The sequence below is a fragment of the Melospiza melodia genome, chromosome 14, assembly GCF_035770615.1.
Source record: "Melospiza melodia melodia isolate bMelMel2 chromosome 14, bMelMel2.pri, whole genome shotgun sequence".
NCBI classification, from domain to species: domain Eukaryota; kingdom Metazoa; phylum Chordata; class Aves; order Passeriformes; family Passerellidae; genus Melospiza; species Melospiza melodia.
This window is the reverse complement of record NC_086207.1, coordinates 4,740,613-4,758,566: the sequence shown is the minus strand read 5'-3', so window position 1 is coordinate 4,758,566 and position 17,954 is coordinate 4,740,613. Positions and strand designations below refer to the sequence as shown.

Here is a 17,954-nt window from a genome sequence, read left to right as displayed (position 1 = left end):
TGATGCTTGGGATCTGAGAAGTTATGTGTGCCACTTCTATTTCAACAAAATTTCTCTGTGGATTTCATTTTCCTTTTGTGTGGTGTTTGGGATGGGGAAAGAGCTTCGTCTGTCCAGAGCCAGGGCCTGTGCAGGAGAGGGAAGTGGCTGAAAGGAAGGTGTAAAGTTCCAGTTTGTCCTGGATTTTAGTTGAGGCCACAGCTGTGGTTGTGTTTTGTTTCCAATGTCTAAGGTACAGCTGTGTCTGGGTGTATGGTGTGAGCTGCTGTGTGAGCATCCTGAACATTTCCTACAAACTAATTTCCCTTGCATGCCTCTGAAAGCTGAGACGATCTGAAATGTGAATCTATGATTAATGCACTTCTTACAATTTCTTAATATTTTTGCCTCATATTTGGGGTTTTTTGTTTGTTTCTTGTGAAGCAGTAAAGCTGGACCTCATTGTGCCTGGAATCCTGCAAACAAATAAAAGCTGGTGAAGCTCATGAGGAGAACAGGAGTTGTTTCATCCCAATAAAGAGGAGGCTCTGGGAGGACCTCATGGCTCCCTCTAATCACTTGAAATAAGGTTGTAGTGAGATGGGGGTTGGTCTCTTCTGCCATGTCTGAAGTGAAAGGCCAAGAGGAAATGACCATAATTTGTGCCAAGGGAGGTTCAGATCAGCTATTTGAATATTCTTCTCTGAAGAAATGGTTAGGCCCTGGAACAACTTAGGCCCAGAGAGGTGGAGTTACCATCTTTGAAAGTGTTTGAGTGGCTTCTGGATGTGATGCTTGGAGATATTGTTCAAGGGTGATTATGGTGGTGGTATTCTGGACTAGATGATTTTGAAGATCTCTTCCATCTTTGATGATTCTGTGATAATGTGAAACACCAAAAGATGTCTTATAATTTTCAGGATCGTAGAGCAGTTTTCATCCATACATTGAAGGTTATAGCTAAATTTAGGTTTCCCTCAAATGGGACTGAATGAAATGCACTTTTCCCTGTGGCTGATATGTGATTAGAAGCTGGTTTTTGCTCACGATGCAAAAACAGTCTGTGAATGCAGAGATAGGAGACCAAGAAAGTGGATTTAAATGCAGAAAATTGATGGGCCAGTGTGGCTCTGGCTGGAAAACTGTTTGATTTCAGGCCTTGTGCCAAGGTCCTTCCCGAGGTCTGTGCTGGTTTCTTTCATCCGGGTATCCCTATCCTGAAAGATAATGCCAGTCCTCCAGCAGTGAAGTATCTCCTGAAAAACTGTGCCAGTAAAGCCATGATACTTGTGTAGAATGGCTTATAATTCCTGTATGAAAATTCCATCATTCATTTGTAACTCCCAGGAACAGAGTGATGTATTGTGTGTTCATAGTTGGAATTAGACTTTCAGGTCTTTGGTTCCTGTAAAGTCTTGCTCTTTTTACCAATTGCTGGTCAGTGCTTCTTCTTTTGGAATTATGACTCTGGTTTAGCAGCACATACCTAATTCAACCACCAGGGCCAGAATTTTGTGTGTGAGGAATGTGAACGAAAGGAAAAAGGACTCTGTTGGAATTTCTTAGAAGGGTGACATTGACAATGAGGCCTCAGATATTTAATATCTTTAAGAGGTCATATAACAGAATTGCTGAGAGCTGATGACTGTTTTTTGTAATGAACCTCACTTCAATGCAGTCTAGTGTAAGACTTTAGGGCTGCACTTGTTCCTTGTGGCCTCAGTGACTTCCAGGTGTTCACAGAGCTGAATTCCAATGCCCACAGCAAAGACCAAGAAGATTTCCTGGTGAATTCCTCTAACTGGCCCTTGTCTTCTAATGCTTCCTTGCCTTGCTATTTGATATGTTTTCTTTTGGGTTTTTTGATTTTTGGCGTTCTTTCTGTGAAGGCCTCCTTGTAATTTATCAGCCTTGTTTAATTCAGCAATGCATCCTGTGTTAGTGCCTCTTGTTCATGCTGCAGCAGGTGTGAATGGCAGGAGAGGTGAGGGCACTTTGAGTTCTGTTACTGTTGGGGGGAAGGGAGGTCAACATCACCTTAGCAGAATCTCTGTGGAACACTGTGTGTGATAAAAGAGGGCAGGAGACTTCTTCTGAGCCATTACTTAGATAAGCCGTTCTCTGTTGGATGGCTGCTAATCTTTTAGTTTGGCTGTTATCATTCATGTAGTTCAGAATCCTTCAGTTTCTTCTCAGAATGGTGGTGAGGAGATGAATTTACCTTCCTTCCTGATATGGTTGTGGTGCTTTATTCCCTCATGATAATTTTTGCCAGTGATGTTAAGGGGCAGTGGAAACCAAGAGCTGTGCAGCGTTGGAGGGAAGACAGGAACTCTCTGTATGTGAGAGCCTTGAAAAACAGATGGTAATTTCCCTTGCTGCTGTATGCCATACATACCATGTGCTTGTTTCTCATGGAGTGCAAGGCAATTGGAATTGCTGTTTCTCGGTAAGTGTGGCCAATAAAACGTTGTTGCACCTGGTCTGTGCATTTCCATGTGTTTGTAGCTCTTGTCTGTTATCATGAGCTCAGGCTCAGGGTGTCTGATCTCATGTGGAAGGTCTCCTCTGTGCCAGCTGCCCGAATGCAGGTGCAGTTCCCACACACACCTGGGATGTTTCCAGCTGCACAGAGGAAGGGTTTCAGAAGCACTCCTGGTGTGCTCATCCAGGAACATTTTGTCTGTGGTGGAATCATGCAGGATCATCTCTGCTGCAGCTGTCCAAGTGCAGAGTGACCACCCAGGCCAGCCAAGGTTTCCATGAGCAGATCAGGAACCAGTGGGAGAATGTGGACAGAGTGTCTCCCACCCAATCACCCAGACCATGCTGTTCACACACCTGGAGGCTGTCAAATGGCTGAGGAACAGGCTGGAGAGTCACATCAAAAGAGTTCCAGACTCAATGTCCAGGTGGAAATCAGTGTTTTGGGCTGTCTATACTGGGATCAAAACTTTTCAGTACCTTCACAGACAATGGGATCAGGCACACCCTCAGTGAATTCGCAGATGACATGGAGCTGAGTTCATTAGTGACAGGTCAGGGGTGATGTTTATGGATGAGCTGGAGGAGCAGACCTGTGCAAACTTAACGAAGCTCAAGAAGGCCAAGTGCAATGTCCTGCAGGTGAGTCAGGGCAATTGCCAGTTTAAACAGAGAGTAGGGGATGGAGAGCACCCTGCAAAAAATGCTTCGGATTACTGCTGGATGCTGAATGGGACATGAGCTGGAGATGTCCACTTGCTGCCCAGCTTACATCTGGGTTTGCATAACAAGTAGGATGACCAGCAAGAAGAGGAAGCTGGTCATCTCCCTCTACATGTCTTTGCATAGATTGTCAAAGAAATGTATCATAACTGCCATGAAGAAGCTCTGAGAAAACTCAGGTCCTTTAGCCTGGGAAAATGAAGCTTTGAGTAGAATTTATTTTGTCTTTTCAATTAATAAAGAATGCTGACAAGAAAGATTGAAAGATATTGTTTAGGTGTAGATTAGACAATTTTTTAAATATAAAGATGGTGAGGCACTGGAATGAGTTGCCCACAAATATTATGAATGTGCCACCATTGGAAGGCTTTAAGGACAGTTCGGATGGGCTTTTCAGTAACCTGGTGTAGTGAAGGATGCCACTGCTCGTGATGGATGAGTGGAATAAATTATTTTAAAGGGTGCATTCAACCCAGAGAATTCTTTGGGTCTGCAAATGATTCATGGTGGCTTTGCATTTCGGTCATCAGGTACCTGAATAGGGAGATGCAAAAGAAGCAACTTTCCTGAATGGGGAACAAAAGAGGAATGTTATGCTTAGCATAAAGATAAAAGCATTGCTTTAGCCTAAACTATCCCTCAACTTAATTCGACCCAAGACAGGAAAGCAAAACTGAAGATACATGACAGGGTACTTATAGATTTCCTTTTCTGAGACGTATGTACAATTTCCTGTCTCCTTAACTGTGCCTTGATGTTATTAATACACACTAAGTTCCTTCATTTATTGCTTTACCATAAAGATTTTCTCCTCTGTGTGTACTGCGACGCAAAAAGACGACATAAAAGCATTTAACAGCGTACCTAAATTTTAAACATATTTATAATTGCGTTAAGGGCCTGAGCCCCGCCCAAAGCAGGGCCCCCTTGAGCGCGGCCGTGCGGCGGCTGCAGTGTCGCGGCGGCGCCTCCGGGTGTCGCTGTTGGCCGCCGCCGAGCGCCGCTGGAGCCGCCGCCGCCGCAGCGTCCTGCCCCCGCAGGCTGCTCGCTCGCCCGGCGCCGGCCGCAGCGGCAGCGGCACCGACAGCAGCAGCGGCGGCGGCGAGAGGCGGCCCGAGCGGTCTGGGTGGCTTTCAGCGGTCTCTGTTTTGGGCGGCGAAAGCGGCTGGAAGGGCGGCAGGGCAGCGGCAGGAGGCAGGAGCGCGGCGAGCGCAGCGGGCAGAGAATGGCGGTGAGGCGGCGGCAGAGGCTTGGGCCGGGCGGCGGGCGAGCGCTGCCGGCCGCGCTGCTGCTGCTGCTGCTGTGCGTGTGGTGCCGGGCGGCGGCCGAGCGGGTCCGCTACGCCATCGCCGAGGAGCTGGGCAGAGGCTCGCTCGTGGGGCCGCTGGCGCGGGACCTGGGGCTCAGCGCGGACGAGCTGCCGGCGCGCAAGCTGCGGCTGAGCGAGGAGAAGCAATACTTCACGGTGAATGAGGAGAACGGGAACCTATACGTGAACGAGAGGCTGGACCGGGAGGAGATGTGCGGCGAGTCGGCGACCTGCTCTGTCAGCTTCGAGGCGCTGGTGCACAACCCTCTGAACATTTTCCACGTCGAGGTGTCCATTGAGGACGTGAATGACAATTCCCCGACCTTCAGCAATGCTGTTCTGGACCTCGAGATCGGTGAATTAATCCCTCCCGGTGCTCGGTTTCCGCTGGAGACGGCCCACGATGCAGACGTAGGTAGCAATTCGCTGCTGACTTACCACCTCACCAGTAACCCGTCGTTCTCCCTGGCCATGAAGGACAGCCAGGACGGAAGCAAGCTGGAATTAGTTCTGGAGAAGGCATTGGACCGAGAGAAGGAGAGCTCTTTTGAGCTGTTGCTGACTGCAGTTGATGCCGGGGATCCCGCGAGATCCGGGACTGTCCAGATTCGGGTCAACGTGACGGACGCCAATGACAATGCACCCGTATTCGCACAGGACCGGTACCACGTGAGCCTACAAGAGGACACGCCACCAGGTTCAGCAGTGTTGAACGTGTCAGCCTCAGACGCCGACGCCGGCAACAATGCCCGCATCAGCTACAGCTTCGGGAAAATGCCGAACAAGGTACTTCAAAAGTTTGTGGTCGATGCAGAGAGCGGGTCTATCACACTGCAGGAGGCTTTGGACTTTGAGGACACGCGTATGTTTAGCTTGGCTGTGGAGGCGAAGGATGGAGGGGGTTTGGTGGCACATTCCAAGGTGGAGGTGGAAGTGCTGGACGTGAATGACAACGCGCCCGAGATCACGTTACTCTCAGTGTCGAGCCCCGTGCCAGAGGATGCCCCGATTGGCACCGTGGTGGCCCTGCTGAAAGTGCGGGACAGAGACTCGGGAGAGAACGGTCAGGTGTCGTGCGAGCTGTCGGGAGAGGCTCCGCTGTCGATCGTGGCGTCGTCGGGCGGCTCGTACAAGGTGGTGACATCGGGGGCGCTGGACCGCGAGCAGGCGTCGGAGCATCGCGTGACGGTGGTGGCCCGGGACCGGGGCAGGCCGGCGCTGCGGAGCAGCAGGGAGCTGGTGCTGGAGGTGTCGGACGTGAACGACAACGCGCCGGTGTTCGAGGAGGCGGCGTACAGCGCGTACGTGGCGGAGAACAACGCGGCGGGCGCGCTGGTGCTGCGCGTGCAGGCGCGGGACGCGGACGCGGGCGCCAACGGGCGCGTGAGCTACTGGCTGGCGGGCGGCAGCGCGGGCGCGGCGGGCGCGGCGCCGCTGGTGTCGGTGGAGGCGCGGAGCGGCGCGCTGTACGCGCAGCGCTCCTTGGACTACGAGCAGTGCCGCGAGTTCACGGTGGCCGTGCGGGCGCAGGACGGCGGCTCGCCGGCGCGCAGCTCCACGGCCACGGTGCGCGTCTTCGTGCTGGACCGCAACGACAACGCGCCCAGGGTGCTCTGGCCCGCGCCGACGGCCGGGCCGGGAGAGGCTGCGGGAGGGTCGGCGGCGGCGCCTTTCGAGGTGGTTCCGCGCTCGGCCGAGGCCGGCTACCTGGTGGCCAAGGTGGTGGCGGTGGACGCGGACGCGGGGCGCAACGCGTGGCTGTCGTACGAGCTGGTGCAGGCGTCGGAGCCGGCGCTGTTCCGCGTGGGGCTGCACAGCGGCGAGGTGCGCACGGCGCGCGCCGTGGGCGAGCGGGACGCGGCCAAGCAGCGGCTGGTGGCCGTGGTGAAGGACCACGGGCAGCCGGCGCTGTCGGCCACGGCCACGCTGCACGTGGTGCTGGCCGAGAGCTTGCAGGAGGCGCTGCCGGAGCTGAGCGAGCGGCCGGCGGGCGCCGAGGCGGCGGCGGCCGAGCTGCAGTTCTACCTGGTGCTGGCGCTGGCGCTGCTGTCGGCGCTCTTGGTGCTGAGCGTGGCGCTGGCCGTGCTGGCGCGGCTGCGCCGGGCCGGGCCGCCCGCCGTGCTGCGCTGCCTGGGCGCGCAGCGCTTCTCGCTGGCCGGCGCCGCCTTCCCGGCCGACTTCTGCGAGGGCACCTTGCCCTACTCCTACAACCTATGCGTGCCGCCGCCCGCCCGCGCCGTGCCCGAGGCCGCTTGGCCGCCGCCGCCGCCGGTGCCCATCGTGTCGGCGGAGGAGCTTCTGGGCGGTGATTCCTTGGAGAAGCCGACCTCCAACTGCAGTGCCGTCGCGGGAGAGCAGCCCGCCGAGGCCGATGCACCGCAGGTCTGTAAAGTCTGAGCTTCTTCTCTTTTTAAAGTTCCCGCAAAGTCATCTTTTTTTCCCCGCGTGGCTTTTGCCTTGTGTCAATGGGTATTTGTCGTGTGTATCCTTACGTAGCGGCGGAAGGTTTTCATTTTCCCTCGGTAATAGCTTCAGATGACAGGTTTTCATGATAGCTCTCCTTTGGGCTAGTTGCAGCGTTTTTCAGTGTTTCTCCTTGTTTCTCGGAGTCATGTTTATGTGAGTCGCACTGTCCTCTCTTCGTGATGGAGTGAATTAATCAAAGGGCTGTCCCCCGTTCAAGCAGAGCGTGAAGCCCTTGGTTCTTCTTTGATCACAGGTTCAGCTTTGGGCTCGAAGTTTTGTCTTCAGCACTCGAGCTCTACAAATTTGGATGTGTTATCAACATTGAAAGCCGATTCGTAGTGTGTGGAACGAGAGTGGCTGATTCTGCCTGACGGGGTCGAGGAAAAAAAAAAGAGAGCACTGACATTTGGTGTTGGAGATATTTCTTTCCTGACTGATGTGTTCAGAAAGTGTGTGCTTGGAACTCGTGTATAGCTGTATCCAAACCCGTCCGTTATCATTTTTTCCCCGATTTGATTTATTAAGAAAATGAATGTGGAAATTCTTTAAGTCTTTTTTCTAAGTGATAGAAGAGATTGTCGCCGGTTTTGGGGTAATGCAGTAGTGAGGCTTCGTTTATGTGTCCTGGCTGGCAGTTGACTCTGTTTTACTCTTCATGATCTTTATTTTTTACCCTGGTGAGAGTGCTGAAAGATTTCTGATTTAGAGATTTTTATTTTTCGATCCTCTTCTCGCAATAATGTTGGTGGTTTTAGCAGATCTCAAATATATTGAGAACAGAAAATTTTTGGAATTTTTTTTAACTAGGATAAACGTCTGAGATTTGAGGTGTTCCCGTATCAGGGAGATTGGCCAGAGCAGCGTTTAGGCACTTGAATCAAGCCCATTTGCGCATTGATTAGTGGTCAGCACAGTTTCAAGACATGTATGTACTTTTGTTCTACGGTCCCATAATTATTTTCTTGAACACATGGCCTACCGTCATTAAGAGATACTTAGACGAATAGTTTAGTAACGACCTTTAGTGCTTCAGACATTGATTTCGGAGAAAAGGGAAACTACAGTGGTTTGATAAAATGTAAATCTATATAAACTATGCAAATACTAGGCTCATCCATTAGGAAGGGATGTCAAGTATTTCAAGTCCTGAAACTTTACTTTGAGAGTTTCAGCTGCATCTTTATTTGTACCCGTCATTGAATCCTGCAACCAATGGCTCCCTGACATCAAGAAGCATGCAATTGCTCTCATCCGGCTTGTGTTAATAAACCTGAGAGCTCTGTTTCTTCGGGATATGCTATCTTCCCTTTTTCTCTATGGGAGTCTGTTGTTGAAGGTGCTTTTGAACAAAAAGGATAAAATAATAATAAGCTACAGGGTAAAATATGCATTTTAGTTTACGTATAATGGCATTAGAAAGTAATGAGTTTCCCGTGTGTTTAAAGAATTCCGCCTACGGAATGCCTCTGCGTTTCTCCCGGTGGTGATACCCTGGAGGATGAAAGCAGAGATGGGCAGGAGAAATGCGGAGGCAGGAGATCGGCGCTGGACGAAAAGCGACATCTCGGTGGCGACCGTGCCCGGTATGGAGCGAGGCAGGGCGGGCAGCGCCGGGCAGCGCTCGGTGCCTGCAGTGCCGGGAGGAGGCTGCGGGCGCCGCTGTTGACCGAGAGGAGCGAGAGGAAGCTCGGAGCGCTACCGGCAGCCCCGCCCGCTGCAGATCGGCTCTATCACTCGCTCAGTCCGTATCAGGCTCGGCGGCGGGCGGTCTGCGAGCGTACCAGCGGTGCAGAGCCCTTCTGCAGAGAGGCAGAAAGGCCGGCGACAGCATCCGGTAGCGACGAGTCGGGGCGTGAGTGGAACGCTGTGTTGCGGTTCGGCGGCGGAGATGTGCGCGGCGGGGAGGCGCTGGGGCCGGCGGCAGCGAGCTCTGCTCTGGGCCGTGCTGCTGGCGGCGTGGGAGGCGGCGTGGGGGCAGCTGCGCTACTCAGTGCCCGAGGAGATGCCCAAGGGCTCGTTCGTGGGCGACGTGGCCAAGGACCTGGGGCTGCAGCTGCCGGAGATCCGAGATCGCGGCGTTCGCATTGTCTCTAAAGGTAGGACACAGTATTTCGTTCTGCACGGGAAGACGGGACATTTAGTGACGGCAGAAAGGATCGACAGAGAGAAGCTGTGCGAGAGTGTGCAGCAATGCGTGCTTCGCTGTGAGATGATAGTGGAGGGACAGATGCAGGTTTATGGGATCCAAGTGGAAATCACGGACATTAATGATAACGCGCCGAGCTTTCGAGAGGCAGAAAAAGAACTGAGAATGAGCGAGACGACAGCCCCGGGGTCTCGGTTTCCCCTGGCCCAGGCTCACGACCCTGACTCGGGCCGGAATTCGCTGCAGAGCTACGAGCTGAGCGGCGACGAGCACTTCTCGCTGGCCGTGCAGGCGGGCCCCGGCGGCGATCAGCGTCCCGAGCTGGTGCTGGCGAAGGCGCTGGACCGGGAGGAGGCGGCGTTTCACGAGCTGGTGCTGAGGGCGATGGACGGCGGCGATCCGGCACGGACGGGCACGGCTCGGATCCGCGTGACGGTGCTGGACGCGAACGACAACGCGCCCGTGTTCAGCCAGGCGGAGTACACGGTGCGTGTGCCCGAGGACGTGCCCGTGGGCTCTGTCCTAGTCACCGTCACAGCCACCGACAGGGACGAGGGGCTAAACGGGCACGTGAAATACTCCATTCAAAAAATCACAGACAAAGCCTCGCAGATTTTTCAGCTTGATGCCGACACGGGAGCAATCACCCTGTTACAGAGCCTGGATTTCGAGGAAGGCGACTCCTACGCACTGGAGGTGCAGGCACATGACAGGGGAGGCCTCTTTGACGACTCAAAAGTCGTGGTGGCTGTGACAGATGTCAATGACAATGTGCCGGAGATTTTGCTGCAGTCGTCTTTGAGCGAGATCTCAGAAGACGCCCCATTGGGAACTGTCGTGGCCCTTCTACAGGTGCAAGACCGGGATTCCGGGGCTAATGGCGAGGTGCGCTGCTCGATTGACGGAGGGGGCCCATTCCGACTGGAGAAAGCTTTTGACGACTACTACCGTGTGGTGACAGCGAGAGAGCTGGACCGGGAGCAGGTGTCGGAGTACAACGTGACGGTGCGGGCGGCCGACGGCGGGTCGCCGTCGCTGCAGAGCAGCGCGGTGCTGGCGCTGCGGGTGCTGGACGTGAACGACAACGCGCCGGTGTTCGCGGAGGAGCGCTACAGCGCGCGGCTGGCGGAGAACAACGCGGCGGGCGCGCTGGTGCTGACGGTGCGCGCCACGGACGCGGACTGGGGGCAGAACGCGCGCGTGCGCTACCGGCTGGCGGAGGGGCGGGTGCGTGGCGCGCCGCTGTCGTCGTACGTGTCGGTGCAGGCGGAGACGGGCGCGCTGTACGCGCTGCGCTCCTTGGACTACGAGCAGCTGCGCGAGCTGCAGCTGTGCGTGCGGGCGGAGGACGGCGGCGCGCCGGCGCTGAGCAGCAACGTGTCGGTGCGGCTGCAGATCGTGGACGAGAACGACAACGCGCCGCAGGTGCTGTACCCGCCGGCGGCGGCCGCAGCGGCGGCGTGGTCGGGCGTGGAGCTGGCGCCGCGGCGGTCGGAGGCCGGCGCGCTGGTGGCCAAGGTGGTGGCGGTGGACGCGGACGCGGGGCAGAACGCGTGGCTGTCCTACGAGCTGGCCAAGGCCACGGAGCCGGGGCTGTTCCGCGTGGGGCCGCACAGCGGCGAGGTGCGCACGGCGCGCTCGCCGCTGGCCCGCGACGCGGCGCGCCACAGCCTGGTGGTGCTGGTGCGGGACCACGGGCGGCCGGCGCTGTCGGCCACGGCCACGCTGAGCGTGGTGCTGGCCGAGAGCGTGGCCGAGCTGCTGGCCGAGCTGGGCAGCGCGGCGCACGAGGCGGCGGCGCCGGGCGAGCCGGCCGCCAGCCTGACGCGCTGGCTCGTGCTGGCCGTGGCCGCCGTCTCGTGCCTCTTCGTGGCCTTCCTGCTGCTGCTGCTGGCGCTGCGCCTGCGCCGCTGCCACCGCCAGCAGCTGCTGCCGCCGGACAGCGGCGCCTCGCGCGGCGTGCCCGTCTCGCACTTCGTGGGCATCGACGGCGTGCGCGCCTTCCTGCAGTCCTACTCGCACGACGTGTCGCTCACGGCCGACTCGCGCAAGAGCCACCTGCGCTTCTCGGCCGCCAGCTGCTGCGACACCCTCCCGGCCCGGCCGCCGCCCGACGAGCCCGCGCCGCTGCTCGGCGACGAGGACCCGGCCGGCGCCATCCCCTCGGACCCCGCCCCTCCCTCGGTGAGTTCCTCTGTATAGATTTTCTCCATGACGCTTTCTTGTGATGCTGCCCTGCCCTTTCCCCGCCGTGTTCTCTGGCTTGCCTAGGAGACTATTTCTACAAGCATGGTAAGGTTTCCTTTGGTGTATTTCTAAAGGCTGGTGCCCATTGCTATCATTGTGTGAACATGGGGTGGGTCCTCAGTCTTCCAGTTCGTGAAGGAGGAAGGAGGGAGAAGGCTGCTGCTGGCACGTTGTTGGTTAGGTCGGCGGTTTGGGTATTGATCAGGTTCCAGGCATTTTTTCCCCTGTGTCAGCTGCGCCTTGTGAAATCTGTCTTGCTCTTCGTATTAGATCTTCTGAAGGGATGGATCACGTTATTAAGAAATAGAGCTTTTTAGAAGAGTCATGTGTTTTCCAAGAGCACATGTAGTTGAATAGATGGAATCTGTCTTGAACAAAATGCTGATGGCTTTGTGTGGAACTTCTCTGCATATTCTTCTCAGCTTTTATCGCTGTCCATGATACATACTAGAGGTCTGCAGGAAGTGTTTGTGTCATCCATTCTTTGGTCTTTGTCTGCAACAAAGATCTTGGACCAGGCAACAAGTAGTCCTTGATGATGTCTGTCTCTCTGTTATGAGGATGAAGGATCTTCTCGAAGTTCTGATTCTTTGAAAAGACTGTGTGTGGCTGCATGTGGAGGAGGAAATGGTAGAACTGCTTTGGTTTTTTCTTGTTTTTCAAGGTAGAGCTATTTCAGATGGAGCTGATTGTGCCTTGGGTAGGAAGTATTTAGCATGGCAAGAGAATTTCCTGGATGGGAAGGAGAGATTCGAGGTGCAGTGGGATATACAAGGTGGGTATAATTCCCTGTGAGCAGATATTCACTGAGTCAGTGTCTCTTGGAAGACTGCTCAGTGTTTCCTTTGAGACCTACAAAGTCTCTTTCACAGAACTTCAGTGAGCGGCAAATGTATCTTCCACTGCACAAAGATGTGCAGATAGCTGTGTGAAATTGGTGCTGACAAGAAAAATGGTCTGGGGAACTTGGCCTTCACTCTCACACGTTTTTATGAGAGATGGGTGAAAGGACACCATGGATGATGTGACGGTTTGGAAATGTGACTGCTGTGAGCTGTGTGTGAATGTCTGCTGAAAGACTTAAGGGAATGTTTTCCTCCATCTCCTGTCCTGTTTCTATCTCTAGGATGAAGGAGGAATGTGGAGTTCTTCTCCCCAAAGAAATTGTTTAGAAGGCCTGTATTCCAGTTGCATGGAGAACCTTGACAAGCTCTTAATAAGTATTTGTTTGTCATCATAATGGTGTCACTTCAAAGCTTAATTTTGCACTTATGACAGATGGGTTATGGGAATTGCAAGCTGTGTATTCAGTGCCTATAAACAATGTTATCAATATCTACTCTGAGTTAAATAATTCATGAGAGTGTTGTGAGCTGTTCAATTCTGCAGGTGATAACTTCCTGCCTCATTCTTCTGATGATCTGAAAACAGTTCTTTCATGTTTAGAGATGAAAAGACAGACATTTCCATTGACAAGTTTCCAATGTCTCTGTAAAAAAATGTTTTTTCTTGTCTGCTGTCTTGTATGTGAAGTCAAATATTATCCATGGTAAGGAGATGCAGTTGAGTAACTTTCCTTTTGGTGGAGTCTCTCTAAATTCTGATGATCTATGCTATCCGTGGGAGGTAGGATAGAAGGGTTAGAAGAGAGTGTTGGTTGTGTGGTTTGTGAGCAGGCCCTGGTGGAGACATGGCATGTGTTTTGATGATCCTCAGGGCTATTGCTGGCCTTCTGAAAATGAGTCACGAGGAGTCGTATGATTTCAAATTGTGTGGTTTGGACTGAAAGGCCTAGTTTGAGTCCCATATTCCTTTGCATCAAAAGTGACAGTCACACATACTTTGGGGAGTCCATGTGCTGAAGAATGGTGATGCTGCCTTTGAGGTGATACTTGGATGTGTGGGTCTTTGACAGAGCTGGTAATAATTTATAGCATATATGAGATTTCCCACTTGTTCAAATAATTGGGAGGAACAGAATAACCTTAGTTGTTGCTTGGGCTCTGAGAAATTGTGCACACAACTTCTATCTAATGATGTCTGTATGCAGAGTTTGCTTCCATGTTATGTTTGACAGAGAGAAGAAGTCTGTGTATGCAGAGACAGGGCGGGTGCTGGAGTTCACTGTTACACAGTTCAAACTGAATGAATGAATTGTGTCCAGATTTCGTTGCCGTTGTACTTGGGTGATGCCCGCAGCTGTGGTTCCAAGCTTTTTCTTTCTCTTCCTATCCAAGGAAATGACAGCCTGGAGCTTGCCTAATGACTCCTGTGTGAGGCCCCTCTGTATTGGTTAATGTTGAGTTTCCAGGGTCAAGTAATGCTGCATTTGACCCAGTCTTCAATGTGAGGCCATGATGGATACTCTTCTGACATTTTCCCATTATTGGCTGGATTCATTTCAGTTCCTTTGGATAATTTCTTTGGGTTGAGTTGGGTTGGGTTGGATTGTTTCTTTGTTTCCTTGGTTTTTTGTTAAGGAGTAAAGCGGAATGTGTCTGTCAATCCTGCAAACTCTAAACATGTCATTATCCAGTTTGGAGATTATCTCTAATCCATCCCTTGTAGCTGTATTTGTAATCATAGAATCCCAGAAGCACAGAATGAGAGAATGGTTTGTGTTGCAAAGGACCTTGAAGATCCTCTTGTTCCAGCTGCTCTGCCATGGGCAGGGACATCTTCCATCAGAGCAGGTGGCTCAGAGCCCCAGCCAGCCTGACCTTGAACATTTCATTAAAGAAATACAACTTCATGAATGGATGTTTCCCCAAGGTGTTGTTTTCTCTGTGGCATCCATGGAACCAGAATTGTGGTTTGTGTTGATGTTGAAACTGAAGGCTGTGAATGCAGAGTGAGGAGGGTGAGAGCTCAGTTCTGTGCCAGGCAAATGGGGGGCTCAGTGTGGGTTTGGCAGAGAAGTGGTTTGATTTGATGCTTGGTGCCAAAGGTAGTGCCATTATTGTTCTAATCCTGGTATCTCTGTCATGAAAGACAATGACAGTCCTGCAAGAGTAACATTTTCCACGGTAACTGTTCATGTTGAACCATAACTCTTGGGTGGAAGAGGTAATTAATCCTGTGTGAAAGCTCCATAATCTGTATCTCTATGCCATATTGTGATATAGAGTTTCTTCAGAATTGTAATTCCACTTTCATTCAGGCCTGGGTTTCTCAGAAGGTTGCAGCTCATTTCCACAGATCAGGTAATTTCTTTGAAATATGAAGCAGTGACTGATGTTTTTCAGGACATCCTTATTTCAGTCACTTTAGACTGAACATTGTTTGGGTACTATGCAGATGAGGCCGGAAGGGAATCTGTTGTAATTTGTCAGAAGCTTTATCTTTAGAAGAAGGCCGATCACAAGGTGTTTAAAATGATGGTTTCATAACTGTGCAAGGTGAACAGGCCATGCAGTAGAATGAGTTGCTGAGGAGAGGACTCATTCTACAACTGACTCCCCCTATCCTGCTGTGCTCGGTAAGCCTTCAGGTCCTCACACTTGCAGATTGAGTCCTCAATGACTTCCTGGTGCTCTCAGAGATGGATTTTAAGGCCTGGAATAAAGACGTAGAAGATTTCCCTGTGAGCATCTCTTTTTTTTTTGTTGTCTTCTAATGCTTCCTTGCTTTATCTCATTAATGATTTCAGGTTTTCTGGGTGTTGTTTCCTTTTTTTTGTTTTCCATTGATTTACTCAGTATTTGGGTATACATACTTTTATCAACAATGGAGCTTTCCTTAGTAACATATGATGTGCCAATATTCCTTGCTCTTGTTGCAATGGAAGTGGAAGGCAGGAGATATGAGAGTGACTTTGTGTTCTGCTCCTGTTGGGAGAAATAGATATAAATATGACTTCAGTAGACTTTGTCTCTCTGTGGAACAAAGCATGTGATAAAGATGCGGAGGAGGTTCCCCCTAAGCCAATGGTTTGATGAGGCATTCTCAGTTGGATGACTGCTAATATTTTAGTAAGATTGTTTATCATTTGTGTGCTCTACAATCCTTCAGTTCCTTATCATAATGGAAGTGAGCAGACAATTGTCCCTCCCTGCTGGGTGTGGCTGCAGTGCATTATCATCTCATGATGGATTTGAGCACTGAGGAGATGGCCACAAGCAAAACCTCACAGTGGCCTGGCATGGAAGAAAGAGCAGAGAGGGGAGCTCTGTGTGTGAGGCTGGAGAAGAACTGGGTCATTGCCTTGCTTGTCACAGGTCACAGATAACACCAGGCTGTGCCTGATGGAGTCCAGTGGGATTTGACTTGCTTCTGTAGAGCAAGGCAGACCTACAAACTGTTATTGCATCTGTCCATTTCCATGTGTTTCTGACTCTTGCATTGCCTTTTCTCACAAGCCCAGGCTCAGGGTGTCTGATCTCATGTGGAAGGTCTCCTCTGTGCCAGCTGCCCGAGTGCAGGTGCAGTTCCCACACACACCTGGGATGTTTCCAGGTGCACAGAGGAAGGGTTTCACAAGCACTCCTGGTGTGCTCAGCCAGGAACATTTTGTCTGTGGTGTAATCACGCAGGATCATCTCTGCTGCAGCTGTCCAAGTGCAGAGTGACCACCCAGGCCAGCCAAGGTTTCCATGGACAGAGCAGGGCCCAGTGGGAGAAGGTGTGCAGTGTCCCCCAGGCCATCACCCAGAGGAACCTGCAGGGCAATCACCTGGAGGCTGTCAAATGGCTGAGGAACAGGCTGGAGAGTCAGCTGCAGAGAGTTCCAGACAGTGGCTCCATGTCCAGGTGGAAAGCAGTGACTTGTGCTGTCCCTGCAGGGCCCTGACTGGGCCCAGTTCTGTTCAGCACCCGCATGGCCAATGGGATTGAGGCAGCTTCAGGCAATTTGCAGCTGACACCGATTGGAGCTGATTCACTGCAGGGCAGAGATGGCAGCCAGGGATGGGCTGGAGAAGCGGCCCCGTGCAGCCATCATGAACTGGATCAAAGTGCAAGGTCCTGCAGCTGGGGTGGGGCAATCCCCAGTTGAAAGAGAGAGTGGGGGATAGGGAAGAGCTTTGCAGAGAAGTGCTTTGGGTTATTGGTGGGTGATGAGGTGGGCCATGAGCTGCCCATGGGCACCTGCTGCTGGAATTGTGTCCTGCACTGCAGGACAAGCACTCTGCCTGGCAGGTCGAGGCAGGTCCTTCCGTCCCCTCAGACTCTTTTGGTGAGAGCAGTGACTGCATGGGGATCTTGGGCCAATATCCCAAATAGAGAGGCTAGAGTCCCCCGAAGGATCATGGAAGTGGCTTGAGGGTTGGAACATCTCCGTTATGATGAAGGACTGAATTTATTTGTGTCTTCAAACATAGAGAAATGATGCGTCTGTGTAGACTTTTCAAAATTTTTTTGCTCTTTCAGTTTTGAATGAGTTCATCGGAAGTATGGACTGAGCTCTGTTTACCCGCCCCAGCTCTTGTAGAACTGCCAAGAGGTGTTTTTAACTATGAGAAGGGCGCTTTTGATTTTGAAAAAGTCTTTCATTGTGAGTTGTGATAAAAGGGAAGATATTGCCCAGAGAAATGTTGGAAGTGCCTCCAACATTCAAGCCTTGCTGAAAGTGTTACTTTTCATGTCAGAGGTGTGGATTACATGGCCTTTAGAGAAAGTTTAACTTGGGAACTGAAAATATTATTTGACTTTATAAAGGACGCAGCATTGCTTTGTGCTTTCCATTGTCAGGCAGACAGATATGGAGATGTAACCTTAATGAGTCAGAAAGAAAGGAGTATATGTAATTCTGCTATGTTGGGATAGGGTATGCTTGCATTGTTTTAGGCTGATCTATATGTCCAACTAATTCATCTCAATTAATGAAAAACATAATGAATAACAATTCATGTGACAAAGTGAGAAAAAGCTCTTGAGGTCTTCCCTATATTATCCTTTATTGCTGCTGTAGATGGCCCGTCTTTTTATTAAGAGCAGCTGAATTCTATTCTTTACTCCCCTGAAATATATATTTGCTTCCTACTGCTCAATTTGACTCATAAGAATGCCCTAAAAAGCACCCGTCAGCACATCTCAGATAGAAATGCTTTGGAGTGGAAATAAGCTGGAACTCCTGCTCTCGGTGTTTTTGGTCTGGGAGAGCCCCCGGGGCCGGTACAGCGCTGAGCCCCGCCCAAAGCCGGGCGCCCTTGAGCGCGGCCGTGCGGCGGCTGCAGCGTCGCGGCGGCGCCTCCGGGTGTCGCTGTTGGCCGCCGCCGAGCGCCGCTGGAGCCGCCGCCGCCGCAGCGTCCTGCCCCCGCAGGCTGCTCGCTCGCCCGGCGCCGGCCGCAGCGGCAGCGGCACCGACAGGAGCAGCGGCGGCGGCGGCGAGGGGCGGCCCGAGCGGTCTGGGTGGCTTTCAGCGGTGTCTGTTTTGGGCGGCGAGAGCGGCTGGAAGGGAGGCAGGGCAGCGGCAGGAGGCAGGAGCGCGGCGAGCGCAGCGGGCAGAGAATGGCGGTGAGGCGGCGGCAGAGGCTTGGGCCGGGCGGCGGGCGAGCGCTGCCGGCCGCGCTGCTGCTGCTGCTGTGCGTGTGGTGCCGGGCGGCGGCCGAGCGGGTCCGCTACGCCATCGCCGAGGAGCTGGGCAGAGGCTCGCTCGTGGGG

General features: G+C 52.7%; 3 protein-coding genes across 5 annotated transcripts in view; all 3 read left to right on the top strand.

Annotated features, from left to right (window-relative positions):
• The window catches only part of LOC134424614 (protocadherin gamma-A4-like), a 261,717-nt gene that overhangs the window by 21,841 nt on the left and 221,922 nt on the right, over positions 1-17,954 (top strand). The gene's annotated exons all lie outside the window — the stretch shown is intronic.
• LOC134424977 (protocadherin gamma-B5-like) lies at positions 3,028-8,627 on the top strand. Its single transcript, XM_063169189.1, has 5 exons — positions 3,028-3,105; positions 4,107-4,325; positions 4,367-6,881; positions 7,597-7,638; positions 8,407-8,627. The coding sequence occupies exons 1-5, from the start codon at positions 3,028-3,030 to the stop codon at positions 8,625-8,627; spliced, it is 3,075 nt and encodes a 1,024-aa protein (XP_063025259.1).
• LOC134424976 (protocadherin gamma-A10-like) lies at positions 8,720-17,811 on the top strand. Its single transcript, XM_063169188.1, has 4 exons — positions 8,720-11,291; positions 15,904-16,063; positions 16,722-16,742; positions 17,369-17,811. Exons 1-4 carry the CDS (start codon positions 8,850-8,852, stop codon positions 17,809-17,811), a joined length of 3,066 nt encoding a protein of 1,021 aa, XP_063025258.1. The 5' UTR covers positions 8,720-8,849.